Raw genomic sequence first — 26,359 nt, forward strand, 5'->3', positions numbered from 1 at the left:
ATAGAGGAAATAGATTCGTCAGTCAAAGAAAATATTAAAGCCAACAAAGTCATAATATAAAACATCCAGGAAATCTGGGACACAATGAAAAGACCAAACCTAAGAATAATAGAGATAGAAGAAGGAGAAGAGTATCAACTCAAAGGCACAGAGAACATATTCAACAAAATCATAGAAGAAAACTTTCCCAACCTGAAGAAGGAAATACCTATGAAGATACAAGAAGCTTACAGAACACCAAATAGACTGAATTCAAAAAAGAAGTTCCCTCGAGACATAATAATCAAACTACTAAACATACAGAAGAAAGAATATTAAGAGCTGCAAAGAAAAAGGCCAAGTAACATATAAAAGCAGACCCATCAGAATAACACCTGACTTCTCAATGGAGACTCTGAAAGCCAGAAGGTCCTGGACAGACGTTATGCAGACATTAAGAGACCATGGATTCCAGTCTTGACTAATATACCCAGCAAAACTCTAAATCACCATAGATGGAGTAAACAAAATATTCCATGATAAAACCAGATTTAAACAATACCTATCCACAAATCCAGCCCTACAGAAAGCACTACAAGGAAAACTCCAATCTAAGTAAGTTAGATACCCCCACAAAAACACAGGCAATACATAATCCCACACAAACAAATCCCAAAAAAAGGAAACACACAACACTACAACCAAAACATAACAGTAATTAACAATCACTGGTCATTACTATCCCTTAATATCAATGGACTCAATTCACTATAAAAGGACACAGGCTAACAGAATGGATAGGAAAACAGAATCCATCCTTCTGCTGCATACAAGAAACACACATCAACTTCAAAGACACTGCTTCAGAGTAAAGGGTTGGGAAAAGTCTTTACGTTCAAATGAACTTAAGAAGCAAGCTGGTGTAGCTATCCTAATAGCTACCAAAACAGACTGAATTCAAACTAAAATTAATCAAAAGAGATCAAGAAAGACATTACATGTTCTTAACAGGAAAAATTCATCAAGATGAAGTTTCAATTCTGAACATTTATGCCCCAAATACGAGGGCACCAATATATGTAAAAGAAACATTACCAAAGCTTAAATCACACATCAAACCCCATGTACTAATAGTGAGAGACTTCAAGTTCTCACTCTCACCAATGGACAGGTATGCCAGACAGAAACTTAACAGAGAAATAAGGGATCTAACGGACGTTATGACTCAAATGGACTTAATAGACATCTATACAACATTCCACCCAAACACAAGAGAATGTAACTTCTCATCACCCCATGGAATCTTCTCTAAAATTGACCACAAACTCGGTCACAAAGCAAATCTCAACAGATACAAAAACATTTGAATAACCTCCTGGATTTTATTGGACCACTGTGCCTTAAAGTTAGAATTCAACAATACCACAAATTATAGAAAGCCTACAAATTCATGGAAACTGAATAATGCTCAACTGAATAATCACTAGATCAAGGAAGAAATAAAGAAATTAAAGATTTCCTAGAATTCAATGAAAATGAATGTACAACATACCTAAATTTATGGGACACTATGAAAGTAGCACTAAGAAAAGTTCATAGCTCTAAATGCCTACATAAAGAAGTCGGAGAAATCACACACTAGCAATTTAACAGCACCTCTGAAAGCTCTAGAAGAAAAAGAAGCAAACTCACCTTGGAGGAGTAGACACCAGGAAATAATCAAATTGAGGGCGGAAATCAATAAAATAGAAACAAAGAGAGCAGTACAAAGAATCAGTGAAACAGAGTTGGTTCTTCGAGAAAATCAACAAGATAGACAAACCCTTATCCAAACTAACTAAAGTCAGAGAGAGAATATCCAAATTAACAAAATCAGAAACGAAAAGGGAGACATAGCAACAGACACTGAGGAAATCCAGAGAATCATCAGTTCATACTTCAAAAACCTGCACTCTACTAAATTAGAAAATCTGAAAGAAATGGACAATTTTCTGGATAATACCCAAATTTATACCATATACCCAAATTTAATCAAGACCAGATAAATAATTTAAATAGACCTATAACTTTTATGGAAATATAAGCAGTCATTAAAAGTCTCCCAACAAATAAATAAATAAATACATAAAAATAAATAAATAAATTCCCAGGACCAGATGGTTTCAACGCAGAATTCTACCAGATCTTCAAAGAAGTGGTAATACCAATAGTCCTCAAATACACAATAAAAACAGAAGGAACATTGCCAAACTCTTTCTATGAGGCTACAGTTACCCTGATACCCAAACAACACAAAGATGCAACAAAGAAAGAGAATTACAGACCAATCTTCCTCATGAACATTAATGCAAAAATACTCAATAGAATACTTGCAACCAAATCCAAGAACACATCAAAAAAATCATCCATCACAATTAAGTAGGCTTCATCCCAGAGATGCAGGGATGGTTCAACATATGAAAATCTGCCAATGTAATTCATCATATAAACAAGCTGAAAGAAAACAAAAACAAAAACACATGATCATTTCATTAGATGCTGAAAAGGCCTTTGACACAATCCAACACCCTTCATGATAACGGTCCTGGAGAGATCAGGAATACATGAAACATACCTAAACATAATAAAGGCAATTTACAGCAAGCCAACAGCCAACATCAAAGTAAATGGAGAGAAACTCAAAGCGATTCCACTAAAATCAGGAACAAGACAAGGCTGTCCACTCACCCCATATCTTATTTAATGTAGTACTCGAAGTTCTAGCTAGAGCATTAAGACAACAAAAGGAGATCAAGGAGACACAACTTGGAAAGGAAGAAATCAAGCTTTTGCTATTTGCAGATGATATGATAGTCTACATAAGTGACCACAAACAACTGACAAACACCTTCAGTAATGTGGCAGGATATGAGACTAACTAAAAAAAAAAAAAATCAGTAGCCCTCCTATACACAAATGATAAATGGGCTGAGAAAGAAATCAGAGAAACATCACCCTTTACAATAGCCACAAATAATATAAAATACCTTGGGGTAACTCTAAGCAAGCAAAAGACCTGTATGACAAGAACTTTAAGTCCTTTAAGAAAGAAACTGAAGAAGATATCAGAAAGTGGAAAGATCTCCCATGCTCATGGATAGGTATGATTACCATAATAAAAATGGCAACCTTACCAAAAACAATCTACAGATTCAATGCAATCCCCATCAAAATCCCAACACAATTCTTCATAGACTTTGAAAGAACAATACTCAACTTCATATGTAAAGATAGAAAACCTAGATATCTAAAACAATCTTTTACCATAAAGCAACTTCTGGAGGCATCACTACCCTTTACTTCAAGCCCTACTATAGAGCTATAGTAATAAAAACTGCTTGGTATTGGCATAAAAACAGACACGTGGACCAATGAAATCGAATTGAAGATACTGACATTAATCCACACACCTATGAACACCTGATTTTTGACAAAGAAGCCAAAACTGTATGATGGAAAAAAAGCATCTTCAACAAATGGTGCTGGCATAACTGGATGTCAATATGTAAAAGATTACAAATAGATCCATATCTGTCACCATGCACAAAACTCAAATCCATGTGGATCAAAGATCTCAACATAAATCCAGCTACACTGAACCTGATAAAGTAGTAAGTAGCCTAGAATGCATTGGCACAGGAGACCACTTCCTAAATATAACACCAGTAGCACAGACACTGAGAACAATAATTAATAAATGGGACCTTGAGAAGCTTCTGTAAGGCAAAGGACACAGTAAGTAAGAGAAAATGATAGCCTACAGAATAGGAAAAGATCTTCACCAACCCCACATCTGACAGAGGGCTGATCTCCAAAATATATAAAGAACTTAAGAAACTAGACAGCAAAATACCAAACAATACAACTTAAAAATGGGCTACAGATCTAAACAGAGTATTTTCAACAGAAGAATCCCAAATGACTGAAAGGCATGTAAGGAATTGCTCAACATCCTTAGTCATCAGGGAAATGCAAATCAAAACAACGCTGAGATAGCATCTTACACTTGTCAGAATGGCTAAAATCAAAAACACTGATGACAGCTTATACTGAAGAGGATGTGGAACAAGGGGAACACTCCTCCACTATTGGTGGGAGTGCAAACTTGTATAGTCACTTTGGAAATCAGTATGGCGGTTTCTCAGAAAATTGAGAATCAATCTGCCTCAAAACCCAATGATATCACTCTTGGGCATATACTCAACTGCTGCTCAATCAAACCACAAGGACACTTGCTCAACTATGTTCATAGCAGCATTATTTGTAATAACAAGAACCTGGAAACAACCTAGATGTCCGTCAACCGAAGAATGGATAAAGAAAATCTGGTAAAAATCAATGACATCATGAAATTTGTAGGCAAATGAATGGAACTAGAAAATAAATCATCCTGAGTGAGATAACCCAGACTCAGAAAGACAAACATGGTATGTACTCACTCATAAGTGGATACTAGATGTAAAGCTAAGGATAATCAAACTACAACCCACAGCTCCAGAGAAACTAGGTAACAAGGAGTACCCTAAGAGGGATGTACATATCACCTTGGTAAGGGTAAACAGAGGAGATCTCCATGAGTAAACTGAGGATGAGGGGGTGTGACAGAGGGGAGGGGATGGCGGATGAGAACTACTAGCTACAGTGATTAGAGTGCCTGAACTGGCCTGCCCTGGTAATCAGATTGGTGAATATCCTAACTGTCATCATAGACCCTTCATCCAGTAACTGATGGAAGCAGATGCAGAAATCCAAAACCAAGCACCATGCCGAGCTCTGGGAGTTCAGCGGAAGAGAGGGGTGAGGGATTATATGAGCAAGGAGGGTCAAGATTATGATGGGAAATCCATAAAGATAACTGAACCAAGCTCAAAGGAACTCATGAACTTTAGACCAACAGCTGTGGAACCTGCATGAGACCAGACTAGACCCTCTGTATAAGAGAGACAGTTGTGTAGCTGGGTCTGTTTGAGGGGACCATGGCAGTGGGATCAGGATCTATCCCTGGTGCATGAGCTGGCTTTCTGGATCCCATTACCTATGGTCAGACATCTTGCTCATCCCTGATGTAGTGGGGAGGAGCTTGGTCCTGCCTCAACGGAATGTACCAGGATTAGCTGTTCCCCCATGGGAAAACTTACCCTGTTGGAGGAGGCGAGGAGAGGTAAGGGGGAAGATGAGGAGGTAGGGGGAGTGGGAGGAGGGATGAGACAGGGATCTGTGGTTGGTATGTAAAATGAACAAAAAAAGAAAAGAAAAGAAAAGTGTATATATTAAGGTAAAATAACAGCAAACACATCAGTCCATTAAAGGAAAGACATTATGACCAGCTGAGTTCATGCCAGGAAAAGTTAGATTCAATACTAGAACATCTAAGAGTAATAACATAATTCAGCAAATTAATATATTAATAATCATCTATGTAAAAGGAGATAGTTTAAACAATTCATCATGCACATTTAGAATCTGTTACTATCTATAGTAAATGTGAAATACAGTTTTCCAACTACAGACAAGAACAATAAAAATAATTATTACCATTTTTAACAGTGCAGGGGAAAGTCCAATTGTTAGTCTTGGAAACAGGAAAAAACTGTCAATATTATGTTGGAGTATTGAAAAGAATCATCAGAAAATGATTAGAAACTAGTGGAAGGGTAAACTAAGGCAGGAACAGGAGAGATGGAAGTCAACGTGCAGAAGAGCAACGAGAACTGGTCAAGAGGCTGCAGTGTGAAGGAAAGTCCTTTCTAAGAATAATGCAAAGAACCAACAAAATACAAAAATGAGACTCTTAGTAAAACTCTATGGTATGCAAGTATGTAGAACTGGATGGGAATAAGTGACTTCGTTCATTTTCCTACAGCTCAGTAAAACCTGAAATGTCTGTTGTAGTACTTGACAAAATATTTCTGAAACTCATGTGAAGAAAAATTCATCAAAAATATAGAAAAGCTTTCTTGACAAGAACAGCATGGGAATAGCTCATCAAAATGACATGTTAGCATCAATCAGCACTGTGAATCAGTGAACCAATGGAACAGACTAAAATACTAAGAAGTAAATGTATAGGAGGAAGGTTCCATGTCTCATGACTGGGTCGAGGTTCAATTTTTCAGAAATGATGTCTGAATATCAGACCTTACATTTAGCCATTTTGTTCAGAAGGTGACTTCTGACATGGCGATTCTTGATGAATGAAAGTACTAAATGTCATCGTGAAAAAAAATTTCAGAAATCTATCTTTGAAACATAACAACCCCCACAAAAAATATGAAAAATTTCTGTGCTACAAAAACACTGTAGTGACCTCAAAAGATTAGTAAAATTCCAGGAAAGCAAGAATGTGAAGAGCATTTACTCATTAATTGAAAAAAAAAAAAAAGGCCTGAAAGTCCATAGGGAAATGGAAACTGACCTGGAGGAGCACAGATGGCATGTCCATGCAGAGAAAGAACAGCCTCTCCAGGCTTCAGAAGGATCTCTTGATGCCCATGGAAAGGGCAAAATTTTGAATTATTTTTATGTATTGTTATTGTGTGTGCATGTGTGTGTGGTGTACTACTGTACATGTAGAGGTCACAGGATGATGATGATGATGTGTGTGTGTGTGTGTGTGTGTGTGTGTGTGTGTGTGTGTGTGTGTGTGTTTACTGTACATATAGAGGTCAGAGGATAGTTCTATGGAGCTAATTCTCTTCTGCTATGTAAGGGTTCTGGAGATTTGACTCCATGTGTTTGGCAGCAAAGGCTGATTCTTGCTGGGCCATCTCACTGGTTCCCGCCTGACAAACCTTTAAGGTGCATAACATCCAGACTGCTGTGAGTGAAGGAAGTGGATTCTTGTGATCCATTGTGATGGTATGAATTAGTGTTGTCTTTAACTAGGCAATTGTTGGTCATGCTGAAATTTATAGCACACATGCTTTTATCCCACTTTATCCCCTTTACCACGGGGACTCCCTCTTCATGCATGTGCTCACTGCTCACACTGCAGCCAGACCCGAGTTCCCAAGGAAAGCCAAGGAAACTGTGCTTCCGGATGGGGTCCAAACATGACACTCATAAACAGGATTTTCAAGGCTTCATTGCATTCCCTGTGTACGCCATTTTCCAGAACACTTGAAGCTACTGCCAGGACTTAACTCCATGGCTAATTTCCACAGGAAAGGGAGGAAGGCCTTGGTTAGATCATCTTGCATTCTGCTGCTGCCTTTTGGTGAGCTGCTTCTTTTAGCTAAAGGCTCATTCAAGTAACACTAAACATTTATAATTTTAGCCATGTTTAATTAACTTCCCTTTGGTTTCTTGAATCGTGTAATTCCATCTCCAAGCTTCTAATTTGGAAAAATACTCCCACATGCAGAGGCTTGCACAAGTGTGTTTACTGTGGAATCATTTTTAATCATGAAAAAAGGAAACAAATTAAGAAACGATTCAATAAAACTATTAAGTCCATATTATGGAATTCTATGTAGCAGTTAAAAAGGATGAAGTGGAAATACATATATAGTAATATGGAAAAAAAGTCCTTGATAAAGTGTTAGCAAAATAAGAAAATCACAGAAAAATACATAGTGTGTAAACCCCATTTTCTTGAATATAAATTAAAATAAAATCTATATGCAAACATGTGTATAAAATAGCTTGGATAACAAGAACCATGAACTATAAGTAGTTGAATAGAAAAATCCATTTGTAGCAAAATGAGACGACCATCTACTACTCTTCACTGCTTTTCGGGAACTTGTTTTAGAAATGCTTTTATAGAGGACCACAGCTGTAAAAAGGAAAGTTTTGAAAACTATTAATTAACTCATGTATATATAAGGGTGGTTTTTCTTGTTTGATTGATCTATCTGTCTATCTATCTATCTATCTATCTATCTATCTATCTATCTATCTATCTATCTATCTGACTACCTATCTATCTATCTATTTGGGGGGCATGGTCTTGCTATGCAGCCCTGGCTGGCTTGGAACTTGCTATGTAGATCAGGGTGGTCCCTAATTTGTGATGATCCTCTTGTCTCTGCCTCCAAATGCTGGAATTGCAGATGTGCACCACTATTTCCAGATCATTTGAAAAAGTATCTACTTGACAGAAATTTTACACGTTTGAATTTGAAAGTCAGTTCAGTTTTCATTTAAATGTACAAACAGCATGGGGGCACTGTCTATGAATCCATTTTAGGCAAAGCTGATCCAATTTAGTATGTTTTCATTATGGAAATTCCCAGAGCCCTAGCACCTAAGGATCAGAAAAGGGACAAGGAAGAATTGCCAACCAAGTCAGTCAACAGAAAAGCACATTTCACTGTGTGTGCACAATAACCTTTACTTTATGTTGAGAAGAAAAATAGCAGATTTACTTAGAGGAGGTATGTTGTATGTGTTTCCTAAAGTCTACACTGTAAGAATATGTGGTGCTGTGACTATGAATCAGATAGAAAAATAGTGAGAGTTCCTTCCACTCTCATACAGTTCACTTATGAATCACAGCAGGATACATGAACAGTTTTACAAAACTTAGCATGACTGTTTCTCTCTCTGCTCCTCACACAACACACATAACTTAAAGGAAAGGTCGAGTTAGAGTCAGGAGCCGAGCCTGAGCATCCTTCACTAGGAACACAGAGCAATGGCTGCAGTGGGGTATGGGAGACCCAGCAGGTGTCCACTGCTGTTCCCAAGGCCACGCCCACCACCCACTTCAGCATAATCAACAGCTCGGGTGGCATCAAAAGGTGAACTAGCAATTTCATGGTGGCCAATGAAGTTCATGACGTCATTTTTATACCATGGCCACCGTGTTCCTTTCCCAGTCAATTGATGTCTTTCTTCTAGGCAGATGTAAGGTTTCAAGTGGCAGTCGCCACAATGACAGGCATTTCAGTGGGAAGGGACTAAGAGCAAACACATAATTTGGCGCTGCTGCTCCCAAGGATCCCCTAGCTCTTGGGGTTTCTGCGACACGGAAAGCAGCTCCATAGGAGAAAGAAAAGGTTCAAACCAGTCACCAGATCCAAAATTAGCATTTTATTCAGAACGCTGGGGTCAGAGGTGTATTGTTTATAATCTGGTACACAACACAGACGCAAAGCCGTTGTCAGGGTCTTTCCAGTTTAAAAGCTTTTTTTTCTTTTTTCTCTTTTTATTTATTTTTTTGTTTGTTTGTTTTGTTTTTAAAAAACACACACTTGCTAGTGCTGCCAGTACCAGGCCACCCCTTTTTACTTTTCTTTTCTTTTTTTTTGTGTGTAATTTTTTTTGGTACAAATTATGTAAAACATTTGTGCTAAGAACTTTTATCCCTCCCCCAAACAAAACAAAACAACAACAAAAAAAGAAAATAAAAAAGAAATTAAAAAAATTAAAAATTAAAAATTGAGTATTCTAACTACAGCTCAACAGTTGAATCAAATGTCACTTTGTTTTGTAAATACTTTATCCATAACGAAAGATATTAACATGCAAAAAACCTGAATCCAAAGTCCAAATAATACATACACATGTTCCGAGTTCTCTGCACTCCTCCATAGTCTATGCTGATAAAACATTATGTACACACACCATTTTTACAGCGAGGTGGAAAAAATACAGGAAATAAAAAAGTGTACATGGATTAAGACCAAAATGTGTCTAACATTCTAGTTTATGAAAAAATTCAATTTTGCTACAAATTGGTGATATGAAAACTCCCTTTATCTGCAACCAGCTGCGTAAGTTTTAAGATTTTAGTGGAAAAAAAAACTAAAGTCTAAAACTAGAAGTAATGTACATTTTTCCTATCTCATGGTCTCACCCCCCCTCCCCAAGGTAACAAAATCACTCCATGAGTTAATTTTTTTAATCTGTTCATTTCATTCTGTATCTTAACAAAAGCAAATGCATTGTAACAAAAGTGTGTTGAAGCATATCACGTTTAACTTTCTGCTCCCGCCACAAAATATTTTGTCTTTTCCTTATTGTTTCAGAAATCAGTACCATTAAAGCCTTAAACAGAAAACTAATTCCAATCTGAAAAAGGTACAAAAAGGCACATAAAATCCCAGTGCTTCTGTACTGTAAAATTCAAGTGTAGCTGACAGTATCGGATCACTGATATTCCCTGGGAGCCCAAACTGGTTCGCAGCCTACGCCAAAGCCTCCAGCAAGCACGGTGCTAGTGACTACAGAGTTAAAGCCTAGCTTCTGTATGCTTTTTGGGAATATCAGGTGAAACTGTTCGTACTTGTCCAAAAGCCAAGTCCGTCCCGTCCTGCCGGTCGGTCAGTCGTCGCCGCCACCGTACATGTCGGCCAGCTTCTTGAAGCGGGGTCCCCAGTCATTCAGGTAGTCATAGTCCTGGTCCCCGCCGCTACTGGAGGAGTTGAGAGAGCTCAAGGAGCCGGCCGTGGAGCCGCTGCCCTCGTAATCGAAGACCAAGAGCGAGTCGTACGGCGGAGCTGTGGGGTCGTTGTCAGCAGCTTTAAGGCCCTAGGTTGGGAGAGACAGGAAGGAATTACTGCAGGGTTCCAGGTGCCAGAGCACAAGGTCACCCCAGAGCCCTCGAGGAATCACAACTTGCTCAAAGGTTCCCATTGGCAAGATCACAGCCATTTCAGCACACAGGAAAAATAAATGGGTGGAGGGGGGGGCAATTGGGGCTTCGAAGACAGACAATTATCTTTTTCAGGGAATCAATCCTAAGGGTACCCGTGACATAAGAAGAGGGTGGTGACCGGTTGGGGCGTATGTTTGACAGATGGAAGAAAGGGGTCATTTGTTGGTAGCTGGTAAGAGAAGATCTTAAATGATGTGATATATGGAGACGGATGGCTAGGTCAAAAGAAAATATTTACCAAAATGCAACTTAAATTTTAAGGTGGTAATTACTACGAGAACAACAAAATCAATCAATCACTGAACATGAACAACACTTTCCTTGACAGAACATGTAATAAATGTGACTAAAAGTCCATGGGATAAGAGCAGTTTTGAAAGAGTAATTTAACTTACTAGTAGATCAGATAATATGAAACAAACACAAAGGTCCTTGTGATACATGGACCTGGAGAGGGATTTTTTTTTGGGGGGTGGGGATTAAGAAGATGAACACAAACTACTCGTGTATCAAAGAGGACATAGATAAAGAATCAAGTGGTCCTTGGCCCTCTGTCTGTTCAAAATGTACTTTAGAAGGCATGATCACACCAGAAAGCACATGACAAATATCAGAACTATGAAATTTAGGCAAACACCAGGAAATTGAAAAAATGAAAACTGAGATGACCACGAAGACCGAATTCACGGAGAAAGTGACATTGACCTGATTTTGGAAGACTATCAAAGGATGACTGATGAGAGGTCAGATGTGACACTACACAGAGAGTCACATCAGATCACCTTACTATTGGAACATAATTAAGTGTGGAGTTAATTGATAGAGGGTGAGAAGATATGGCAACTTCTAGGTATTCTGTTCATAGCACAGGGGATCCACCCAGAAATAATCACAGAAATTAAGACAGTCTCAGAAAGACAAATGTGTATTATCTGTAATTTGTGGTTCTTGGATTTGATGCGTATATACAAAACTGCGTGTGTGTATTTATACACACGAATTTATGGTATGAAAGTAGAAGTGAATGGCTGTGGAACAAAGACCAATGGGAAAGAAGAGAGTAAAAAGGGTGTGGGTAAGGGGTATGGGAGTAATATGCCCAATGCACAACATATGCTTGTATGAATTGTCTTATATAAAACACTACCATGTACAATGATTGTATATCATGAAAATTTAAAAGTAGTTTTTTCAATAAGAAGTAAGGTGACATCTAGCTTTCATAGGCCACAGAAAGCCATGACTCAATACTTGTATATAATATAAATATTGGGGAAGGGAGAAATTTTGTCAATCTAAAATGAAATATATATATATATATATATATATATATATATGAGTCTTAAGAATAAAGAACAGAAACTAAGGAGGCAATTAGCATCCACATTCTTAACTCTTGCAAACAGGTGCTTTTAAATATGCAATTGAAGTATCTACAGCTAATTGTTAATTATGCACCACAAAACATCAAAAAAAAAAAAAAAAGCCTTAGGTCCTTTGGGAATTTTCTCAATTCTATTCAGATGCTCCATAACACAGCAACAACAGTTTTCAAGCAATTAGTGTCTTCTTAGAGCTTCGGCTCAGCAGAAGCTGATGGGTGTGTGGTGGCCTCCTTTTCTCTGAGATGTGGAGATTTGTCATAGATTTTCTTCCTTGAGAGATTAGTCTTTACAATCCATATGTTTTCCAGTACATATTAACTTATATAAGTGTGATGGTTAGAGTCAATGGTCAATTTACAGAACCCATAATCAATTGGAAGATGATCCTCTGGACATGTCTGTAGGGAAATGATCTGCTGTGGGTGGCACCAGTCCCTAACAGGGATCCTGGACTGTATAAATGGAGAGGGAGGGAACTGAGTAGCATGCGCTTGTTCCTCTCTCTGCTGACTGAATGTGGTGACCCAGCTACTTGAAGCCTGTGCTTCCCGCCTAATGGGCTATACCCTCCACCTGCAAGCCTGAATAAGTCCTTTCTTCCTTGAATTGCTTCTGTCAGGGTATTTTGCCACAGCAATCAGAAATGAAACTTAGAAAAAAGAAACTTTTTTACAAATGAGAATGTTCAATCCTCACAAGTTTACAGATAAGGAATAAGGAAGAATCAGGAAAGACTGGAGTCAATATGCTGTAGTGTTTCTGAGACTGGATCTGAGTCAACACCTCAGCTTTCACCTTGAGTCCCCAGTATCAGCTTATGTGAGACTGTAACAAGGTTATCTGAAGATCAAAAGAGACACGAGGTTCAAGCCTTCACCACTGTTGGCCACAGAAAACCTCAATGAGCACCAGTTAATATTTTAATGGTTACTTTGAAAGAAAAAAATCTTGCATTGACATTTGAAATCAAAGTTAAGACATGTTATTTTAAGAAATAAAACTGCAGCTGCTAGACTCCCATCAAAAACCAGAGCCAAAGCCTACCAACCCTCCCACATCCAAGAATTTCTTACCAACAATCCTAACCACTTATAATTAGGCACAACTTTCCCTCATATCATGTTATACTATTTCCACCCCAGAAAGGGCTGTTAAATAAAATTTTAAAAGTCTTCAGCAAACCACTTCAATATGTAAAACAAAAATAATTCTGGACGAGACTTTCCTTGCCTTATTTTTAGAATAAGCTACAGTGCAGTCTTGCTAAGACTGAGAACCACAACCTACACTTTCTCAGGATCCCTGTCTCCTCTCTGTGGCAGATTGGGTTGCTGTCCTCAGTGATCCCCAGGGGAGCACACGCCCAAGATGCCACAAGGGCCTCTCTAGAGTCCCAGTTTACTTGCTCCACCCAGCTGTCGGGCTTGGTTATGGCCAATGCAGTGTGAGGAGCAGGAAGAGAGGCCACTTGAAGGGCTCTGCTGTGCTGCTGATAGTCCTTTCTCTGGTCAGCCTGGAGGATGGTCTGTCACTCACTCAGCCTTTACTTTCCCCCAGTCCTTGCAATGAAAACTACATGTCGATACAGAAGGAGGGCCACCGATGGACTTGGGACTCGTGCAGGAAGTACAGCCATCACTAATTCAGGTCAGCAATAGCTATCGGTACTACAGCCCCAGGTCTGCAAAAGCCGAAGAATTCACTCTCATTCATTTTATGTAGTTACTGCAAGGCACGCCGGTTCGGTTTCGGTAACTCTAATGCACTGGAGACCAGGGTGTGAACAAACTGGATTCAAACCCCACTTGGGGTTTACAGTCACTCAGTATCACCTCATATTCCCCCCTTTCCTACAAAATCTACCAACTACAAATACAGTGAGTAAATGAGTCCTCTAGTTCAGCACCGTCTAGCTTTGGTCTACACATGAAATAGACCCCAGGAGAAAACCGAAAAGCTTCATGGAAATTCCAAGTACAAAGGACTTCCTGAAAACAGGTATTAAGATTTTATTATAAAGAGATGGGTTGGGGGATGCTACACAGTTGCTAGAGAGCTTGCCCAGCATGTAAGAAGCCCTGTGTTTGATTCCTCAACACTGCCTTAACTAGGCGTTGTGGTACCTACCTGTAATCACAGCACCCCACAGACAGAGGTGGTAGGATGGGATGTTTAAGGTTATTCTTGGAATGGCTGCAACACCAGTTCAAGGAGTTCAAGGCCAATCTGTGATATACAATACCCTATCCTAAAAGAGTCAATGGCAAGGTGGTAGAGTGTCAAGTATATCTGGATTCAGGGATTGAAAGGTAATGACATAGATTTCTGTGTCAAGTGATTCATGCTACAACTCTCTGGTCCTCACTGGTATGTCAGAAGACTGAGAATCTTCAGCAAATTTCTTAACACATTTAATTCAGCACTCTTTAAGATCAGTGTAATGCTTGAAGGAATCGATCCCATACCTGGTGCTGAGAATCTTAAAAATATTCTTCTCATCTTTAAAAATACACATTTCAGCTTGTATGTTGGTCTTTTGACCACCATGGTAGTTTTGAATTTGTTTTCTTTGCTTTTGCAAAGGAGTTAAGGCTATAACATGATAAGTGAGAGACAACTGTGCCATGTAGGGCATGGTGTGTTGTCTCTGGGTTTACAACTATGAAAGAGTGAAATCACTGACCCGGAAGAACTCTTGGTGAAGCTATCATTTCAGGGAGGGGTCAAGAACTTTAAGGCCCTTTCACCTGCTTAGCATTGGTTTGTACTTCAGAACAGAATGGGATAATTCTGAATGAGGAACTTACTAAGAAGATCATAGCCAAGCTGAGAAACCGGCAATTACAACCCTGTGGTCAGAGACGGCAGGATAAATCTGGGGGAGCAGAGTCTTCTGGACCCCTTATGGATTCCTTTATTCTTGGATATGGATACTGTGTCACTTGATGTATAAAGTAAACCGTTACCAAATTTACAAGCCAACCACGTGTTTCTCCTCTCCAGGTTTGACTCAATTTGGAAAGGTGTGCTTGGTTCCTTGGTTCACCTTTCATGGGGCAGAAGATCTTGAACTCTAGATAAATTTATCTGGGTGCCTTTATCAGTTTTCTGCAGTCTCGGGTCCTCTGCAGAGTACAAGCTGTGGCTACTTCTTGCTGAGCTTGTATTTATAGATTTTGGAGCCTATGCTTTTGGGGTGGAGACTCACTTTGATGGGAACTATAAAGACACGCTGCAGAGAGGAACACAAGAGGGACGGAAGGAGAAAAAGCCACTGATCTCCTGACATCGTCCTCTGTAGTCTTTGTCCTAGCTTTACCTCAGCTCCCCATGTCCTGCCTACAGCCGAGCAACGGGGCCTTCTCGCTGTTCCTCTCATCTCAGAACTCCAGCTCCTCTCCTTGGATGAGTGCTGGTCTCTCACTAATATGGTTTCACTCCCTGTAGGCAAAACGTGCTTTTTAAGGCCTGCATACCTAAGGGGCAGGTTTACCCAGGGTTTGAAAGACAGTGTTCCATAGGTGAACAGCCACCTATTGGAAAGAAAAGCAACTGCCTTTATTTAAGAAAATTAAACTTAAAATTGATTAACAGTTTAAGTAAATAATAGAAGAGAGAAGCCGAGATAGAAGAATTAGATGGTGTTTTCCCAAGGCCTAATTGATGTCTGGGTAATCAACAAGACAAAAAACAAATCTCTGTGGAGAAACACTGTTTCCCCTCACCTCAGCCTGAACACCCACACCTGAATGGAGCACCAGTTTCCCAAACCTGGAAGTGGAACTCTGCACACAGCGTCCATTTTCATGTTCATTTCCTTCTAGCTGCAGTGTGACTGAAATGCTTCTCAGCATATTTCTATATGATTACCTTATCCACCCATTTACAAATCATCTACCTACTCATCCATCCAACCATCGACCTATCCAGCATCCATCTATCCACTCATTCATGCATGGAAATGCTATTTCTGCTGTTGAGTTTTTCTTCTCCAGCCATGGGAGTCACACCTGTGGTCCCTCCAGTCACTTCTTGCATCATCTTGTTTGAATCACTGCAGAGTGTGAGGCCCCTTCCTGCTGAGGCTGTTTTCACGTCCTGCTTTTCGGGACAATGTCTGAGTTCCAGCCTCTCTTCTACAAGAAATCTTTTCCCTAATGCTCCAGACTTAGAATAGATTAGGTCTGTCACGATATCTACTCTGTTAAGAGGATCTAAATTTAAAACACAGTTGGAGCCAGGGGTGGCGGCCCATACCTTTAATCCTAGCACTCAGGAAGCAGAGGTCATTGGATCTTTGTGAGTCTATAGCTCCAGTACAACCAGGACTACATAGAGAGACCCTGTCTCAAAAGTGAAACATAAATAAATAAATAAAATACAGGTTGACATAATAGTACACCATTTTACATTATATATCTACGCTAACATTACTAACCTCTTTGGTTATAGAGAATTTAATTTAAGATGTGATTATTTTTATAACTAGAGATTTAATTGTTTTATTTTCAATTAAAAGACCATTGGGAATCTTTTATTGATAAAAAATTTTGTGCCATAATCATTACTGCATTTTTAACAATTCAGAGACTCTATTGTATGACATGTACATTTTACACATATCGTCTAATTTTGTAGTTGTTTTGGTTTTCAAGACAGGGTTTCTTTGTGTAGCCCTGCCTGTCCTGGAACTTGTTCTGTAGACCAGGCTGGCCTTGAACTCACGTAGATCTGCCTGCCTCTGCCTCCAGAGTGCTGGGATTAAAGGTATGTGCCATCACACCTGTCCACACATGCCATTTTATTAAGCTCTCATAACAACCTTAAAAGAAGGTTCTATTTTATTCCATGCTTACAAAAAAATTTCTTAATTAAAAAAAAAAAGAAAAAAGAAGACAATTGGAAACTCAGAGACTAACTGCAAGGATCTGGACCTTGTACCAAAATCCCAGTGCTTTGAGATGAGCTGGATTTGAACTCAGACAAGCCCCTCAGTCCTCTAGGAGTGAAATGATACACTTTAAAATAGACAAATTAATGTAACTAACAAGAGAAAGAGGCAATTTAAGCTTTAGTAGTTTTAACAAATTCTTCTAGAAGGCCTTTCTGGATGTTTTAAGCAATGTAAGTCAGAAGTCAGTCTTTTCACAGAAGGGCACACATGATTTTAATTCCTCTAAGATAAGGGCATGTGAGATTAATACAGTTATTGGAGATATGCTAATATCTACTAAGGAGCTGAGATTAAATGAATTTATTTCAATTTTCTCACCTACTGAAGGTCGTGTTTAAAAATGCACACAGGATAAAATTCTAACTATAATCTGAAAACAGGTGTTTTGTTCTACTCTTCCTGCTTGACTAGAAATGAGTTCTCTTGTGAGATTCAGGGCAACGTTCATTCATTATTTAAATAAACAAACTAGAGAATGTTCTCATGAGCTTCCCTACTCCTTATATCTGTAAAAGCGCTCCAATTATAATCACCACTATATTATTCTTCCTTTGGAACATTTGGTCCTCTGCTAAATCAAATAAGACCTGGAGATAAATAAATTTGTATGTATTTGCAATGTTTTCACAAAGTGTGCTGGAGTTCTTTCCAGGTGCCTTCCTATGTTTCAAAATACATGTATTTATTTTTGTTTGCCAAGTTAATGAAAGATATTGAGCGAGTTGTAATGGTTACCTGGGATGGAAGATTCTTCATGGCGCTTCTGAGAATTCTGTAACTTCTAGGGAGTATTGGTCTCGACTCCTTTGCCCACAGAACTAACTATTATATCCTGGTACTCTCTTTTGTTGCTTTTGAGACACCTTAATCTGCTTGGAGTTTTCTCCTACTTCTAACTGTAGGACTATTTTGCTGTCATTGTTTCGGGTTTTTGTGAGACAAGGTGTCCTTTAGCTAAGGCTGATATGGAAACCATTATGTAGCCAAGAATGACCTCGAGCTGGTGCTCCTGCCTCTACTGAGTGCTGGGACTATAGGTGTGTGCCACCACCGACAGTCTAATGTGGTGCTGGGGATTGAACTCACGGCTTTGTGAAAGCTATAGCTACAATCACTTCACTGGTCCTTGGACATTTCAAGGCCTGTTTGTGGTTACCTTTCTTCTTTCTCTGTATCTTGAGATAATACTCAGTTTCACAGATTTGCTGCTATTTTGAAAATGACTACAAATGGGGCCCTTTCATCCATTTATTCATTCATTAACCAAAGTATCTTGCACTACCCCATCCAATCACCCCAGGAATAAGGACCCATTTCCCGGGCCACAGGAGACCTCAGAGGGAGGCTGAATGGAACTATAAATGGTTTTTAATGAATGGGGTAAGCCTCAGGTAGTGTTGGGGTGACACTGGATAGTATCTATCTCTACTCTGTGTCCTGCCCCTTTCTGGCTTGGTAAGGCCTCATAAAGGAAAAATGAGTTTAAATCTGGAAGAACAGAATCCAATTACAAGCCAAGGGTGCAAAGCACAAATAAAGCCCCCCTTCAATGCTCTGCAATATACAGGCTGGTGAGGGACCAGAGGTGGAACTGGAACATGTACAGCCCCGGCATGAGGGGCCGGCTGTGCATGTGAGCATCACGTCAATACTGAACAGAGGCTCCTTGACTGAGGATGGGTGGAGTCATGTCCCCACCAACACACTGACAAGACTGTAAGTGAAAACACACTTAATACATCTAAAGTACTGAACCTCACAGCTCAGCCACACAGAACAAGAAATAGCCTTTGCTCTAGAGAACTACTCATATACTCAGGTGAGAGACAAAAATATTGACAGTTGCACCCTCAAATGGAAGAGAGAATATTGACATTCACACTCTTCAATGGCAGACAGGATATTTACAGTCACACTCTAGGCAGCTGGGGAGGATTATGTCGGGAGAGGCATCATTTGGTCTTTCCAGACATATCAAGGACAGTTTCATAGACAAGGTGTTCGCACTGGATCCTTATGGCTACAGTAGCCTTGCAGATCAACAATGTGTAGGTTTTTCCTGTTCAAAGGGTCATGCTTTGGGGGATTGCAAACATCTTAGGGCTGCAGTGTAAGAAGAACTTGGGGAATGAGGGAAATGGCAGGAATCAGGACGTGATTAGCCTTATAACTGCACTTAGTGCTTGATTTTTATTTCCAAGAGAAGACTATCAGAGCTGAGATTGACTCCCACAGTGAACTGATACCAGAGGGCCACACAGAAGCACCTAAGCTTTTAAATTCTACACATCAACTCTTGATTGCAAGGAAATCCAGTTCTCACACCTAGAGTTCTAAAATTCATTATATCTTAAAACTCAACAACCAAGAGGATAATTCAACCACATTTTCTCAGAACAACACACAACAAATCCAGACACAAGCCCATTGGGTATTCTTACATAAAGAAAAACCTCTAAAGCTGTTCATAATTTCCTGCAATTGTCTCTAAGCAGGTCTATGTGTAAGAACAGGGCAAGTTGGAACATAGATTATAGAAAAAGGGAGATACTGGCATTCTTTTTTTTTAACCTCCTATATAATCTTAATCTATAGCTGCCACAAATTAACCTGTTACCTACTTAACAGAAATCAGCATGTTTAGAAGCAGCCTCTTTTCACTCAGGAACAGACAGCAATAGAAAGTTATACATGCTGTGAAATACTCCAAATCTGTTTTAAAACTTGGTCAAATAAGTAATTATTCTCACACTTTATTTATTGTGTGTGTGTACATGCCACTGTGTTCATATGGAGGTGAGAGGACAACTTGTGAGGATCAGTTCTCCCCTTCTACCATGTGGGTGTCAGGATCAAACTCAGATCATCAGATGGTGGCATGTGCCTTTATCCACTGAGCAAAATTGCCAGTCTCCATTTCAAAACTTACTACATATGCACCTCTATAGTAGACTGCTGACATTTATATATTTTATAGCGATGCCAATAAAGCCCAGGAAACAAGAGGCTCATGTTGTGGAATATTACTTTAAGTAGGCAAAGATGTGTTACATTTGTTTTTGTTGCATTTGTTTAATATGTGAAGATGTGTTGCTACTTCACCTTGCCTGCCTAAGGCACCTGACTGGTCTAATAGAAAGCTGAACAGCCAATAGCTAGGCAGAAGAGGGATAGACAGGCTGGCGGGCAGAGAGAGTAAGTAGGAGGAGGAATCTAGGTTCAAAAGGGAGAGAAGAAGAAAGAACTAGGGAGACAATGGGACCAGCCAGTCAGGCAGCCATCAGCCGGCCAGACAGGGAGTAGGATGTACAGAATGAAAGGTTAAAAAGCCCCAAAGTCAAAACGCAGATAAAGAGAAACAGGTTAGTTTAAGTTATAAGAGCTAGTGAGACAAGCATAAGATAAGGCCAAGCATTTATAACTAATATTATCTCTGTGTCATGATTTGGGAGCTGGTTGGTGGCCAAAAGAAAGCCTGCTACAGGCTCATCAACACATGACTAAAGTCACATGCAATGGCCACCTTGCACGTTGTGATGTATGGAGACCAGTGTTGACTTTGGAGTGCCCAGCATCTGAGCAGTGAACACAGCTCCTGCTACACATTCTGTCAGTAGCAACAGCCATCCCTGTCTTATATGAACAATAAAAATCCTGGGAGAGAATTTGAGTAAAAGCCTGGCCAATATCTAAACAGAAGAAGCACAAGTCATTCTCTGTCAAAACTTTAGTATCAGCCATTGGACTCTTGGGAGCAATGAAATAAAGGAACGACAGAGAACTCTGACATCCGACAGAGAATTCGCTCTCTTACGCAGAGGCTTTTAAACTTCCTCCGCAAGGCCAGTGTTCAAATCACATGGTATTTAACTTAGCCACTCTTTCAACTAATGCCATGTGATGAGTTGATGGGGATGTGGTGAATTTTCAGCAGCTATGGGTTCAAAGGGTACAGTGTAGAAAAAGGCAAAGAGAACTCCTGTTAGATTACTAATACTAATAAATGAAGTTAGAGTGCAGGGCAGTACTAGTCTGTTTGTTGCTTGTAGTCTAGAGGAAAAAAAATCCTTCTTGGAGAGAATGGCTGCTACTTCTAATGTATGATGAATGTCATTGTACAATGCAGCTTGATTGAAACAATTCAGGGTGCTGGGAAGACAGTTCAGTCTATAATGTGCCTCCTCTGCAAGCTTGAGAACCTTAGTTTGATCCTCAGTGTCCACGTGAAAAAAAAAAGTCAGTCAGTCTGGGTTGCATATGCTTATAATCCCAGCACTGGGGAGATGGAAACAGGCAGATGGTCCTTGGAGCTTGATGGCCAGCCAGGCTAGTCCACATGGCGAGTTCCAGGTCAGTGAGAGATTCTGTCTCAAAAAATCAAGACAGACAGTGCCTACGGAATGTTACCCTAGGTTGTCCTCTAGTCTCCAAACAGGTATGAATGTAGGTTCACACATACACCAGCTCATACATGTACACCTTGCACATACATTAAAAAAAAAAAGTTTGCTCTCTGTCATTGGAGTCATATCTGTTTTCAGATAAACATAAACTCAAAAATAATGATATTTTAATGAATTGTATTCAATACATTCAACACATGTGTCCCAAATGTGTTGCTCACAGAGACCTAACATTAAGCACACAATAAAATGCTTTACAAGAAAGTGAGTCATTTTCTTCAAAGGTGTAGCCCCTGGTTAGTTGCTAATGCTCCTATATATAACGCCCAACTCATGCCATGTAACTAATCCTAATTAAACACTTGGGTTCACCACAAAGAAAGACATGAAAGCAGAAAGGGACTGTTTGGGAGGAGGAGGGGGATGAGTGAGTGGGGGGTGTGGTCAAGAGATGTAATGGGGTGAATAAACAAAACACATTATACATGTGCATACAATATCATAATGAAACTGATTCTGTATAGTTAATATGTGTTAATGAAATAAAATTTTAAAAAAGAAAGCGAGTCTCTGCACCTCATTGATGAAGTCCCCAATGTCCCCAGGGTGTGGGGCTGCAGATCGGACAGGGTACTGTGGCTCGGCATGGATGGGCCTCTCGTCTAGCCGTCTGATCCCCACAGGCTTGATGGCATCAGGCTCTACAGTATCTGGTTGCTGGAGCTGGCTCAAGTCATAGTCCTGCAAGGGAGGGAATCATAAATCCATGGGAGATGAGCACCAAGAAGGAGGAAGATTACAACCTTTGTTTTTAAACACATATTCGGAACGCATGGAAATGAGTGTAATTTAACATAATGGAAAAGTTGCCACTAGGAGTTTTTCATGTTATGATTAAATATTTCTTTCACACAGCTCTTTCTTCTGTGTTTTCCATCTCTGCAGTCTGTGCTCCATCTGTTTTAAAGCACTCCTCATCAGCTCCCAATGGGAAACAGCAGTGTGATGAGGTCTCACTACAAGATGACTAAAGATCCAACTACAGCATGCCCTGGATTAGCAAGGCACTAATGTCTTCAACATCAAAAACAATGGGGTATATTTCTCTGCTCTCTGAGAAAGCACTGGTGCATCAAGGTTGAAACCCAACCTTCCATCTCTCCCTTCCTTCCAGAGTCTTGAATTTCTTATCCATAAATTATGGTCTATGGGCCAGTCTGACTTGTGCCCTAGTTTTCCTTAAGAATGGCCTTCATATTTTCAAAGAGTTACTTAAAATATCAGACAAGAAAAATAAGCCCCAGGGACTCTGTGTAGCCCACAGAACCAAAATACTTTCTTGTCTTTCCTTTAGAGAAACAGTTTGATCTAGGCGTGCTAGGCCAGGATGAGTCTGGATTCCTTTCTATGTAGCCCTGTAGAATGTTCTGGAGAAATAGCCTGTGCATTTGCAGAGAGGCAAGGTGATGCTGTGAAAAGGGTCCTCTGGGCATAGGCTGGGCTCTCCCAACTGTTTTCAGTTAATGCACCAGCCACCTGCTCAGGAGTACACAAGGAAACCAACTATACATTGAAACAGAATCCAATTCCAGTTTGGGCAAACACTGCAGTTTTCAAACCTCTACATCAGTGGTTCTCAGCATGTGGGTCGTAACCCCTTGGGAGTCACAGATCAGATATTCTGCATATCAGACATTTCCATTACAAGTCACAACAGTAGCAAAATTATAGTTATGAAGTCATAACAAAATAATTTTATGGTTGGGGGGGTCACCACAACATGAGGAGCTGTATTAAAGGGTCGCAGCATTAGGAAGATTGAAAAATACTGGTCTACATTCTGATTACAAAACGACAAGTCCTGAGCTTACCCAAAGTGCTTAACCATTTAACACTGACACTCACAGAAAACACCAACTTTCTAGTATTGGTTCAGCCTGTGCTGCTTTGTTTAAACTCAGCTTAAATGCTTTCTAAGTATCTTCACAGTGGGTCTGATTTATTCAGAACTCAAACAGTTACTATGTCTGGCAGTGTGCTAGGTGCTGTACATATGTCTGCTCATTTAATCTTTTTAACACATTTTATCATCTCCGTTTAAGATATGAAGACATAGAGTTGCAATGAACCCAAGTCACCCACCCATGGTCCTGGAGATATTAACACACAAAACAGACTTGGACTGTGGATGTGTTAGATTCCACAGCCTGGCTCCTTTCACAGCCTACGACAGTGAGTCAAGCCCAAGCTACAAGAATGGATTTAAAGAGAGATGAGCTGCATAGATCATCTGGACAAAGAAAGGAAAGCCGAGGAACAACTGAAGTATCCAGGGACACAAAGGGGAGTTCAGAAAACCTCATATCCACAATGGGCCAGCCACTCTGCCAGGCTCTTCATGAAGAATTTCTGCCTGTCTAATTATTAACCAGTCTATGAAGAATGCTTCATTGTTGCCTTTCTAGATTGTGGGTGACAGATTCTGAGGGGGCTGAGTAGCTTGTTCAAAGTCACACGGTTAGTAGGTCAGAATGCAAATTAAAACTATGGTTCCTATCTTCAATGTGTCTGATTTTACATGTAACACTAGGCCATTGGAGAAGTATTTCTCACAACATTATACGCTGAGTAATTATTTACCTACAGTTTGATGCAGCTGTGTGGGTAATGGCCCTGGGGTAGGTGGATGGAAAGCCACCTCGACCAGGAATGTGCCATGTGGTATATGGAGAAGGTCAAGCCATAGAGGGGCACAAAGGGTAAGACAGGAAGGTCACAAACTTTGAATATCACTCATGTTTAAAAGATCCAGTTGGACAACTGGCTTTAGGTGTGAACCTTGAACTACATGTTGGCTAGAGAGATAATGTTGTGGAAGGAGACGAACAGCATGAACGATGACGTGGGAAGGATGCCTCAAGTCATCCATAAACAACCAGGGAGAGAGGCTTTAGCAATGACGTGCTCCAGTTTCAAAGTTAGAGAATTTATGAGCTATCGAGTGTCTTAGAGGTCTAGAGTGACATGCCTTGAGGAAGTCTTTAAATCAGTGCAAAGAGAGAATGATTTCAAGAACGTTAAATGCTTTCACAGAAAGAAATGAGGTTTTCAGGCCATGTTTAATTGTTCAACTAGTGAATGCAGGAGAGGCCAGTGAAGCAAGGGTATCCTCAATCAATACAAGGGTATCCTTGTCCTAGAAAAGGGAAGGGAAGTGGTAAGAATATTGGCAGCTAACAAACGCTTCTACCCTCAGCATGAAATCACTTTATTAGGAAGTCTTAATTACAGAAAAACAGGTTAATCTTATGTTTAAAGACGGTCTTTTATCAGATGATAGTCCCTGATACTCTTGGATGTATCTCATGATACTTTAATGTGACAGTAATGAGAATATACAGGATGTGGTAGTTTGATTAAGAATGGCCCCCACAGGCTCATAGGTTTGCATGCTTAGTCATTGGGAGTGGCACTACCTGACAGGTATTAGAACGTGTAGCCTTGTTAGAGTAGGTGTGGCCGTGTTGGAGGATGTGTGTCACTGGGGGTGGGCTTTGGGGTTTCAAATGCTCAAGCCAGGCCCAATCTCTCTCTTGCTCTTTCTGGAGCCTGCAAGTCTGGGTGTAGAACTCTGGGCTCCTTCTCCTGCACCATGTCTGCCTGCATGCCACCACACATCTCCCCATGTTCCCCACCACAGTGGTAATGGACTAAACCTCTAAAACTGTAAGCAAGCCCCAAATTAAATGGCTTCTTTCTTTCTTTCTTTCTTTCTTTCTTTCTTTCTTTCTTTCTTTCTTTCTTTCTTTTTTTTATAAAGATTTATTTATTATGTATACAGCATGTATGACTGTAGATCAGAAGAGGGCACCAGATCTCATTACAGACGGTTGTGAGCCATGTGGTTGCTGGGAATTGAACTCAGGACCTCTGGAAGAGGAGTCAGTGCTCTTAACCTCTGAGCCATCTCTCCAGCCCAAATGGTTTCTTTTTTAGGAGTTGCCATGTTCACGGTGTCTCTTCACAACAACAGAATACTGGCTAAACCTGAGGGGTTTCTTTTCTATAGCAAATGAAGTAAGCGTGATGGTTTAACTTATGATATTCTACCATTGGACAGGCCCCTCTACCCTGACTTCCCAGCAATGTCCACTGTATCTTTAGGTTGCAAATTCAAGCACATTTCAACTGGCTAGCACCACTTAAAAATACTCAGATAAATCGCTAACCATTAGACACATTTCTGATAGGAAAACTGAAAGCTCTATAAAATAGGGGAAAGCTCCCATCCTTCCAGGGTGACACACTGCAGCAGCTCCTGCCTCAATAGCACTGTCTCCTGGCCAGCCTCACTTACAAAGCATAGGTACACACTCAGACAGCAGGTTACCAACCTGCAGGTATTCTTTTTGAAGCGCTGACCTACTTCTGTAAGAACGAGAGAGTAGGATTGAGGAGATGGCTCACTGGGTGAGAACATTTGCTGTGCCAGCATGAGGACCTGAGTTCAGATCCCCAGCACCCACACCAACAGCTGTATGATGCTGTCATCTAAGTGCTGATGTGGGTGCAGGTGGAGAAAGGAGGATTGCTGACGCTGGTTGGCTTTCTGTCCAGCTTCAAGTTCAGTGAAAAACAAAACTGTCTCAAAAAGATAAAATAGGACACGCCTTGTCATCCACTTAGCTCAGCATATGCATACACACACACACACATATATACATACATATGTGCATACACTACAAATGCTCATACATACAACACACACACACACACACACACACACACACACACACACACACACACACACACACACACCCTTTTGTCCAGGCTTATAGAAAGTGTTGGTTGGAAGCAAGTGTTGAATATAATTGCAGGGATGATGTTCACGCCAGCTATCAAAAGAACAGCTGATTCAAGAGACGTGACTTGGATCACATTACAGTCCTTGGCAGTAATTCACAATGGGGAAGGAGAGACAGGACCCCAGTCCTGT

The 26,359-nt window shown here is 40.1% G+C and overlaps 1 protein-coding gene across 1 annotated transcript in view; it reads right to left on the reverse strand.

Moving 5' to 3' along the window:
- Positions 1–9,924: 9,924 nt before the first annotated feature.
- Cdh2 (cadherin 2) overlaps positions 9,925–26,359 on the reverse strand; it is a 193,869-nt gene continuing 177,434 nt past the window's right edge. The window contains exons 16-17 of the mRNA XM_059246695.1: positions 21,940–22,104; positions 9,925–10,494 (exon numbers count right to left, since the gene is read on the reverse strand). Coding sequence (XP_059102678.1) covers positions 10,288–10,494; positions 21,940–22,104 — 372 coding nt within the window. The 3' untranslated portion in view covers positions 9,925–10,287. The remainder of the gene's footprint in view (positions 10,495–21,939; positions 22,105–26,359) is intronic.

This window comes from Peromyscus eremicus, chromosome 19 (assembly GCF_949786415.1).
Source record: "Peromyscus eremicus chromosome 19, PerEre_H2_v1, whole genome shotgun sequence".
Taxonomy (NCBI): Eukaryota; Metazoa; Chordata; class Mammalia; order Rodentia; family Cricetidae; genus Peromyscus; species Peromyscus eremicus.